At 49.2% G+C, this 10,664-nt stretch overlaps 1 protein-coding gene across 1 annotated transcript; it reads left to right on the top strand.

Moving 5' to 3' along the window:
- The first annotated feature begins 4,037 nt into the window (after window positions 1–4,037).
- On the top strand, window positions 4,038–9,569 carry LOC6547260 (toll-like receptor 7). Its single transcript, XM_001974831.3, has one exon. It carries the CDS (start codon window positions 4,496–4,498, stop codon window positions 8,666–8,668), a length of 4,173 nt encoding a protein of 1,390 aa, XP_001974867.1. The 5' UTR covers window positions 4,038–4,495; the 3' UTR covers window positions 8,669–9,569.
- Window positions 9,570–10,664: the final 1,095 nt, after the last annotated feature.

Below are 10,664 nucleotides of genomic sequence, written 5' to 3'. Positions count from 1 at the left end.
CAGCTTTTTCCGCCAACTCAGAGGTTTTTGTGAGCTCAGGGCTTGGGCATTCGTTTATAAAATTATAAAAATATTTAAATTACTCATAAGTAGTTAGGAAGTGGGCGATTACATAAACATAGCTGGGTATGCAAATCGACGTGGTCTGCGCTTTTTCTTTTCGTGGAATGCTCTTCAGGTAGCCAAAAATCCGGCCATAAGTTTTCGGCCAGCCTCTAAGAAAGACACATGGCCCGGGAACATAAATCAAGCCGACCAATAAATACTTGCGGCGGGACTCGAGATTCTCCATAGCCACAGAACAGTAAACGCGTAATTAACCCCATTCTACGCGAAAGAGCAGAGAAATATGGCACAAGAGTTAATGCACATTAAAGCTCATATATCAACCCCTACACAAATCATGGGGACTGAGGGTTGGGCCACAATAGGCAGCCTTCGGAAGAGCCTCAAATGCTGGCAAGCCACTCGAGCCGGCGAAGCTAGCACAATGCAGCAAAAGTATCTTTAAGATGCACTTGAGCGGTCGTCGGCATCTCGCATCTCGTTACTCACAGCATACGTATATATGTTCCTCCACCGATGGGTTTATATATTTTATAAAATATCGCATGGCATATAAAAATGCCTGGCATTGTTTCAGCATCGACGTGTGGGCGCATTACTGAGCCCGCATATCAAATGAGTCCTGAGTTCGAGACAGAACACAAAAACAACGGCAGCAATAGCAAATCACACTATCGAACAAGAATTTTCGAGATACAGGAATTCAAAGCAGACATTATAGCTGTTGGGGATTTTTAGATATGTGACTGGAGATAAAATCAGTGTTTTGTCTAAAATAAATTAGTCAAAAATGATCCCCCTTGAGACAGTTTAAATGAATTAATAAGTAAATGAAATCATTATTTGAATTTATTATACTTCAATAAACAAAAGTGTTTATCATTCTATATATGTATAGTTTGTTATCTTAGCAATGGTAGTAATCTACGATTTGTTGTTCAGTTTAACCGAGGCGGAGGCGGCAATAATGTAATGCAAGTGCGCCTGACAGCTGCCAGCAGGATGACTCCTTCGATGGGGATTTCCATTGCTGTCACACGCACTTTCCACTCCAGCAGTGCAACGCGGCACACATCCATTGATGGCCTTCTTATACCCGGGTTCATTCATTAAAGCTCCAGCAATGATATTCATAACTGCCATTTCAACTGCCATGGCAATTTTCAATTGCATCCAAAAGATTATGAAAATTTTGGCCTCAAAAATCGGGCAAAGCGCTCGCCGCATTCGCATTCGCATTCGGTATTCGGATTTCGGATTTTGGATTCGCAACAGCAGCAGCGCAGCAAAATGGAAAATAACTGAAATCACAAAACAAACTCAGTGCGCAAACATAAATTATGCATTACAAACGTGCTTCTGACCCATTGCCATTTTCTAATTCAATTAAAATGGTTTTTGTTTCTCCAGTTGCTGCTGCAGTTCGCTGAGCCAAGCCAGCATTTGAATACGATTTCCCAAGGAGCGGAGCGGGAAAGTTTCTGAATAGGCCGCTGGGAAAGTTGGAGCATCGCATCCAGGCAGCCAGACACTAATTTGACATAGTTATGCGAGCCGAAATGAAAGCTGCAATGAGGATTTTGGCCGTGGCCAACGCGGCGTATGAATAATATTTAAGCTGTGGTAGCTGCCGCTGCAACAAACAAACATTAGGCCACTTTTATGGAAGCCCCCTGCAAGACACTTTTGGCCAAGCAGGTACTTGAAATGTCCATAACGTCCAAAGAATGCTAACTACATTTCACTAGCCGAAACTTTGAAGAGTTAACCAACCGAAAAAGCAAAATTTTCTGACCGTTTTTAATCTGGTTTCAAACTCTACTAAAACTGCCACTATAGTTATGTCGGCATGAGTCCGCCCGAAGACACGGAAAAGGTCGACGACACACATATGACAAAGTGTGCCCCAAAGTTGCCGGCACATGTCGAGTTAATGAAATTTAAAAATTCATAAAATATTCGCACCACTAGGCAAACAGTAGTAAGAACCACGTCGGCAACATCTACAATCCCACCAGCAGTAGCAACTGCAAAGGGGAAGTGTAACTCAATTAATTAATAACAATATACCAACAGCAGCGGCAGCAGCAGCAGCAGCAGCAGCAGCGGCAGAACAGAAACATTAACAAGAACAACAAACAAAATAATTAAGTAACAAAAGTTTCATATTTGCAACGCCACAAAAACAAAACGGGACAGAAACGCAGCAGCAACAGGAGCAACAGCAACAGCAACAGCAACATTGGGATGGCAGAAGCCAGGCAAAGTTTCCAACTCTACGTTTCTTGTTTTTTTGTTTTCAGTTTTTTTGGGGAGTAGGGCAGCGGCAGCAAAGTTGTTGCTCTTGGCGGAAAGTTTTTTAATGTAATTTTAAGTGGCATAAGTCGACAGCCGAAAAAGCCAGCCAGGTGATAGAGACCTGCGAAATTAGAACAGCGAACCCAAGTGACGCTAAACCATCCGGAGTTCCGTGAAGCCCATTTGCCGCAGTTGCATTCACAAGTTGGCATAATAGTGGCATTCAAACTGTAATATTGCTACTGCTGATGGTGTTGCTGCTGCTAGCTGCTTGCTGCTGCCGTCGCATGCAACACTCATGTGCGATATTTATGGTCCGAGTGGCGAGCATCAGCAGTAGCTGCGAGTAAATAAACCTGAAAATTATGATGAAGCAAATGGCAATGGCAGTAAAGAGCACCAACAAGTTTCCATGAGCCGCTCAAAGTACCAAATATGTGTGGCTTTTTTCGCGTGGCAAACAATTTTACCACTTGAAATGGCAGAAACTCAGAATTCAAACCGCCCATTGCGGGTGTTTTCAATTCTAAAAAAACGTGATTTACAGGAGTTTTTACTCCGCTACAAGAATCCTAAACACCAGTCATCCAATGCAAAAGTCACAAATTCGAACTCCCACCACGAAGCCCAACGAAATGTTTGACAGCAACTGCTGCAACATACAACGGCAATATTGCTAAAATATATTTAGCATACGACAATAGATTAGGCATTTTACGACAACAAAACACTGAGGAGAACCGCAGAAAACGTGGTCCAAAGCACCAAAAACACTAGCAGCAACAGTAAAAGCAATTGCAACTGCAACAACAGCAGCAACATCAGCTGCTGTTAAGAGGCAAGCAGCATGCAACATGCTGAAACTGAGGCAACATACTATACCAAGACCATGCAACACATATCGCGAGTGCAACACGGGGCCGCAAAGCAAACTGAGCCAGAGAATTTTCATCGTAAAGGGGGTGGGGCAGGGACGAAATGTTGCCAACTCGCAGCAGCAGCCTGTTGCAGGTTCTATTTAACCCTCTGTGGAATCTTGGTGGTTCGAAATGGACTCTTTCTGCCGCTGGTTCAACAAGAAATTTAAATACATTTTTGTTGCAATAAGTATTAATAAACATGACTACTCCTATATATTTGTGCATATTTGTAAAAGCATCGACTTAATACGGAGCACTTACAGCTGATCAGATAGCTTTCTCATGCGCTCAACTAATTCTGAAATAATTACCACTTAGAGCAGATCGAAGAATCAGTGATAGCGATAACCCATCTTAACCCCTCGGAACTATTCCAATTCCAAGTGCTAATTGTGTGGACGGAAATCTGAGAGAGCGCAGCGTAGGGTTAATGCTAGCTGTTTCCCCCACTCCATGCCCATGTGTGTGTGCAACATTTCCCCTACTTTCGGGGAGAGCGAGAGAGCCCGCTCTCCCAAGCGTGTGTGTGAGCGACATATGCAGCAGGCAGGAAATGCAGTGCTTGCCTGTGTGTGTGCGTGTGTCGGGAGCAGAGCAAGCAGAGCAGAGAGCGCAAGCAGAGCAGCGGCAGCGCGCCATGTGTGTGTGCTCGCTCGCGAGAGTGCATTGCACATGCACATGCACATGCACGTGTACGTGTACGTGTACGGTGTTGTCTGTCTGCCGCGGCGGCGGCTGTGTGTGTGTGAGCTCTGCCAGCTCGGCAGCGCCGTCGTCGGTTTCACATTTTCAACGAGCCAACGGAGTCGAGATGGCCAACTCCAGCAATCAGTTTGAATCGAAACGCGAGGCGGTAAACATGTTTTGAGAAAACGAGCTCTCGCCGAACGAAACGAAGTCGAACACCCTGAGTCGCGCCAAGTGCCAAGTTGAAATTAATATTAAAAATACGCAAGTAACCAACCTATGTGTTGAGTTGCGAGAAAGCACAAAGAAACGAAACGAAAGTGAATAATCGCAAAACGCAAAGCCAGCTCACACCAGGATTACAGGGCAATCGGGCTGCGGAAAAAGCGATCGAAAAATGAAAACCAGAAAGTGATTGAGTTGTGCACCACCACCGCAACCCACAACCCACAGCTAAAAAGCTACAAATTAAACAAATTCATTTAAAGTTAACTAGCCAACTAGCCAACTAGCAAATCACCAAAATGCCAGCCACATCTTCCATCATCACCATCATCGCCGTCGCCGCCTGCCTGTTGCTTCTTGTGGCTGATGCGCATGCGCAGCAGCAGTGCAACTGGCAGTACGGCCTCACCACCATGGACATCCGGTGCAGTGTCCGCGCTCTGGAGACCGCCCCCGGATCCCCACTTGACCTCCAGGTGGCGGAGGCGGCCGGCCGCCTGGAGCTGCAGTGCAGCCAGGAGCTCCTGCACGCCAGTGAACTGGCACCGGGACTCTTCCGGCAGCTGCAGAAGCTCTCGGAGCTGCGAATCGATGCCTGCAAGCTGCAGCGAGTGCCTCCAAATGCATTCGAGGGCCTGATGTCGCTCAAGCGACTCTCCCTGGAGTCGCACAACGCGGTCTGGGGTCCGGGAAAGACCCTGGAGCTGCACGGCCAGTCGTTCCAGGGCCTGAAGGAGCTGTCCGAGCTGCATTTGGGCGACAATAACATACGTCAGCTGCCCGAGGGCGTCTGGTGCTCCATGCCCAGCCTGCAGCTGCTCAATCTCACCCAGAACCGGATACGTTCCGCCGAGTTCCTAGGCTTCTCCGAGAAACTGTGTGCCGGCTCAGCGCTGAGCAATGCCAATGGAGCAGTTAGCGGAGGCTCCGAGCTGCAGACACTGGATGTCTCGTTCAACGAGCTGCGTTCCCTGCCGGATGCATGGGGAGCGTCCCGACTGAGGCGCCTCCAGACCCTCAGCCTGCAGCACAACAACATCAGCAGCCTGGCCCCAAATGCCCTGGCCGGTCTGAGTTCGCTGCGAGTGCTGAACATCTCGTTTAACCACCTGGAATCCCTGCCCTCGGAGGCCTTCGCCGGCAACAAGGAGCTGCGGGAACTGCATCTGCAGGGCAACGATCTGTACGACTTGCCCAAAGGTCTGTTGCATCGTCTGGAGCAGCTGCTGGTCCTCGATCTGAGTGGCAATCAGCTGACCAGCCACCACGTTGACAACAGCACCTTCGCCGGTCTGATCCGCCTGATTGTGCTGAATCTGTCGAACAATGCCCTCACCCGCATTGGTTCCAAGACCTTCAAGGAGCTGTACTTCCTGCAGATTCTGGACATGCGCAACAACTCCATTGGCCACATCGAGGAGGGCGCCTTCCTGCCCCTGTACAATCTGCACACCCTCAATCTCGCCGAGAATCGCCTGCACACGTTGGACAACCGCATCTTCAACGGATTGTATGTGCTGACGAAGCTCACGCTGAACAACAACCTCGTGAGCATCGTGGAGTCCCAGGCCTTCCGCAACTGCTCCGACCTGAAGGAACTGGATCTCAGCTCCAATCAGCTGACGGAAGTTCCCGAGGCTGTGCAGGATTTGAGCATGCTCAAGACTCTGGATCTCGGCGAGAATCAGATCTCGGAATTCAAGAACAACACCTTCCGCAATCTCAATCAGCTGACGGGTCTGCGATTGATCGACAATCGCATCGGCAACATCACCGTGGGCATGTTCCAGGACCTGCCCCGTTTGAGTGTGCTCAACCTGGCCAAGAACCGCATCCAGAGCATCGAGCGCGGAGCCTTTGACAAAAACACCGAGATCGAGGCGATCCGTTTGGACAAGAACTTCCTCACCGACATCAATGGCATCTTTGCTACCCTCGCCTCCTTGCTGTGGCTGAATCTCTCTGAGAATCACCTCGTTTGGTTCGATTACGCCTTCATCCCGTCGAACTTGAAATGGCTGGATATCCATGGCAACTACATCGAAGCCCTGGGCAACTACTACAAGCTGCAGGAGGAGATTCGGGTGACCACGCTGGATGCCTCTCACAACCGCATCACGGAGATTGGAGCCATGTCGGTGCCGAACTCCATTGAGCTGCTGTTCATCAACAACAACATCATTGGACAGATCCAGGCCAACACCTTTGTGGACAAGACGCGTCTGGCGCGCGTGGATCTGTACGCCAATGTGCTGTCCAAAATCTCGCTTAACGCCCTGCGCGTAGCTCCAGTTTCGGCGGAAAAACCAGTTCCCGAGTTTTACCTGGGCGGCAATCCCTTTGAGTGCGACTGCTCCATGGAGTGGCTGCAGAGGATTAACAATCTTACCACCCGCCAGCATCCTCATGTGGTGGATCTGGGCAACATCGAGTGCCTGATGCCGCACAGCCGCAGTGCTCCACTGCGTCCTCTGGCCAGTCTCTCCGCCTCCGACTTTGTGTGCAAGTACGAGAGCCACTGCCCGCCCACGTGCCACTGCTGCGAGTACGAGCAGTGCGAGTGTGAGGTGATCTGCCCTGGAAACTGCAGCTGCTTCCACGACGCCACCTGGGCCACCAACATCGTGGACTGCGGCCGCCAGGACCTGGCCGCTCTGCCCAGCCGCATCCCCCAGGACGTGAGCGATCTCTACTTGGACGGCAACAACATGCCCGAGCTGGAGGTTGGCCACCTAACCGGTCGTCGCAATCTGCGGGCACTCTACCTGAACGCCTCCAATCTGATGACGCTGCAGAACGGAAGTCTGGCCCAGTTGGTCAACCTGCGAGTGCTACACTTGGAGAACAACAAACTCACCGCCCTGGAGGGCACCGAGTTCCGCTCGCTGGGACTTTTGCGGGAGCTGTATCTGCACAACAACATGCTGACCCACATCTCGAACGCCACCTTTGAGCCCCTGGTGTCCCTGGAGGTGCTGCGTCTGGACAACAACCGCCTGAGTTCCCTGCCCCATTTGCAATATCGTCACAGCCTCCAGGGACTGACGCTGGGCAGGAATGCCTGGTCATGCCGCTGCCAGCAGTTGAGGGAATTGGCGCAGTTTGTCTCCGATAACGCCATGGTAGTGCGGGATGCCCACGATATCTACTGCTTGGATGCGGGCATCAAACGCGAGCTGGAACTGATCGGCAACCTGGCCAATGGGCCCGATTGCTCCGACCTCCTGGATGCCAGTGCCAGCAATATCAGCTCCTCGCAGGATCTGGCCGGCTATAGGGTGCCCTTGCTGGCCGCTGTGCTGGTGCTCATCTTCCTGGTCGTGGTGCTCATCATTGTCTTCGTCTTCCGCGAGAGCGTGCGCATGTGGCTCTTCGCCCACTACGGAGTCCGGGTGTGCGAGCCCCGCTTCGAGGACGCCGGCAAGCTGTACGACGCCATCATCCTGCACTCGGAGAAGGACTACGAGTTTGTGTGCCGCAACATTGCTGCCGAACTGGAGCACGGTCGTCCGCCCTTCCGGCTCTGCATCCAGCAGCGAGATCTGCCGCCACAGGCCTCGCACCTCCAGCTGGTGGAGGGAGCCAGGGCGTCGAGGAAGATCATCCTGGTGCTGACCCGCAACCTCTTGGCCACCGAGTGGAACCGCATCGAGTTCCGTAATGCCTTCCACGAGTCCCTGAGGGGCTTGGCCCAGAAGCTGGTGATCATCGAAGAGACGAGCGTTTCCGCCGAGGCGGAGGACGTTGCCGAGCTGTCGCCGTACTTGAAATCGGTTCCCTCTAACCGCCTGCTCACCTGCGACAGATACTTCTGGGAGAAGCTGCGCTACGCCATCCCAATTGAGCTGTCGCCCCGTGGCAACAACTACACTTTGGACCATCATGAGCGCTTCAAGCAGCCAGTGTCGCCGGGCATGATCTTCCGCCAGGCGCCACCGCCGCCAGCCTACTACTGCACCGAGGAAATGGAGGCGAACTATAGCTCAGCCACCACGGCCACGCCCTCACCACGCCCAACGAGACCAGGAGGAGCCGCCCGGATCGTGGACTCCATGCCCATGCCGATGCGTCCGCCCTCGGAGCACATCTACCACAGCATCGAGTCGGAGTACAGTGCGTATGATCAGCATGAGGCGCTGTCCATGATTCCCACGGGTCTGATGCACCAGCAGCAGCAGTTGCGCATGCATCAGCAGCAACAACAGCAGCAGCAACAGCGTTTGCTGCAACCGCAGTTCCGGGCGATGCCGCAGCAGGCGATTCCCGCTCCCTCGGCGCCGGTGCACCTGCGCAGTGGCAGTGGCTTGAGCCAGGCCAGCACCAGCACTCAGTCAACGGCCCAGGCCTCCACATCCGCGGCAGCGGCACAGCAGCAGCAGCACCAGCAGCAGCAGCAGCAACAGCAGCAGCAGCAGCAACAAGCAGCTGGCAGTGAAGCGGCCAATAAGAACGGCCAAGCTTTCCTGGTCTAAAAACTCCCCGAACGGCCATCTCCATCTCACTCAGCCTCGCAGGGTTCTTATCCGCAGGAGCGGCCATCTTGAAGCTGATCGCTCACTGGCGCACAAGGACTTGGGAAGAGGAAGAGGAAGAGGACGAGGAAGCAGGAACAGGACGCACACACCAACACACTCACATCCAAAACAAAAAGACTTTTCGTAGGCATTTCTTGAAACACAATATATTTATACGTATTTTTTTCGGTGCATTTCGCCTTTGGATGTTGTGGTTGTTGACGTTTCGTAGTTGTGTAGCACTGCCAAAAAGGAAAACGCACAAGACACGCCCACAACACATTCATATACGAGCATATAGGAATACATTACTCTAACATAATTACCATAAACGTAAAGAAACAATTACTAGAAATGTTGCAGAAACACTTTCAAATTCAATGTGATATATTAATTAACTATAATTAAATCGGCAGACGAGAGTGTGCCCCTTACTGTAATGCGTAGACCTATGTAGTAGTTCTAGCCAGGCGTACAGAACGTAAACCTAAAACTAAACTAAACTATTGTTAACTACAACTTAAAGTAAAGCTATTGAAATATGTACACACATTCGTTCGCATCCAGTTGATCGTGTTTGTCGATTCATTCATCCTAAGCTACACGAAACAAAAACTAAATGAATACTTCATAAACTTAAATGTATATAGAGAACTCGCAGGAGCAAACCCGATTAGAGCACTTAATGTATTTATGTATCGTACTGTATAGAGATGATGGAGCTAAATTAATTCAATTAAATTTACTTAATGACGAAATGTATTATTAAATTAATTATTACAATTACATAAAACCAAGCGGAGGAATATATCTGAGAAAATAAAATGCAAAAACATTACAAAATATTGACAAAAGTAAATCGCACAAGTTTTCTTACTCAACCCGGCTAATTGGGGGCATTTTTGGCTTGCAGCAACACCAAAAGCAGAAAAAATAATTGAACTACCTATACTTTTCGCAGAAGGGAAGCCTGCTGAGTCCCATACATGCAACTGACACTATTCCCAGAAGGACTCAAAGAGGATAATGGCAGCTTATTCATTTCCAGTCGGCATGTGGCCTATGGGAATTTTGAAAGGTCACAATGCAAACGTTAACTAAAACGCAAACGCATAGCTGAATTGCGAACACTAACTAAACAAAAGCTATGCGCAAGTTAATTGCTTGTAAATAATTGTACATAAATAAATTAATGGAAAACGCACTCAAACAAACATTTTGCATATGCCAAAGCCACGCCCACACGCGGACATTCTTTTATGTAAATTATTATTTGCGAAATTATAAAACAAAATTAAAATGCGGTCCATTGCGAAAATTGTATTTTGCACATTTGCTTTACTCGCCATTTGCAATTGCGATTTCCCCCATTTTTTCGCCCACAGCATTTTCATGCTTTGGCAAACCGCAACTCTATCATCGGCTAATGTCCCCAAATAAAATAATAAAATTCGAAACAAAAAGGAAGGAAACAAAACCCATATAATACATTTAATTTAGACGCATGGCCGAACAACTTTATAAGTGCATTAATGTTACAAACGATTCAGTTTTCCCAATTAGCTTCGGTTGCGAGTGCTTTAAACTTTAAGCCAAATGGAGCATCTCAGAGCATCTACCATTTTTCTATTTTTTTATAACCAGCGCATTGGCATGTGTCTATTTCTGGTGTAACCCTGACACTTTTTTGGCAAAGTCAGCCGCAGAGCCATGAGCTCGTGCCAAAGTCGTTGGCCAAAATCGATGGATGCTCTGGCTTGAAACACACTGAACTTGCGACTCTATGAGGGCAAAACTTTATGTCCTGTAATGGACATACAACGCACACACTACTAGTACCATCCGTGGCAAATTAAGTATGCCAATTCGATGGTGGAAATTGTAAAAAATAAAAGAGTCAGCGAGTCCCAGCTGAAAAATCCAAAGCAAAGCCAACTAATTGAAAATCAATAAA

The sequence above is a fragment of the Drosophila erecta genome, unplaced genomic scaffold, assembly GCF_003286155.1.
Source record: "Drosophila erecta strain 14021-0224.00,06,07 unplaced genomic scaffold, DereRS2 tig00000092-arrow-pilon, whole genome shotgun sequence".
Taxonomy (NCBI): domain Eukaryota; kingdom Metazoa; phylum Arthropoda; class Insecta; order Diptera; family Drosophilidae; genus Drosophila; species Drosophila erecta.
Note: the sequence above shows the minus strand (reverse complement) of the source record. Positions and strands in the feature narration are given on the sequence as shown.

Coding starts and splice junctions, on each gene's coding strand:
- LOC6547260 (XM_001974831.3), top strand. CDS start 4,496: ATGCCAGCCACATCTTCCATCATCACCATCATCGCCGTCGCCGCCTGC.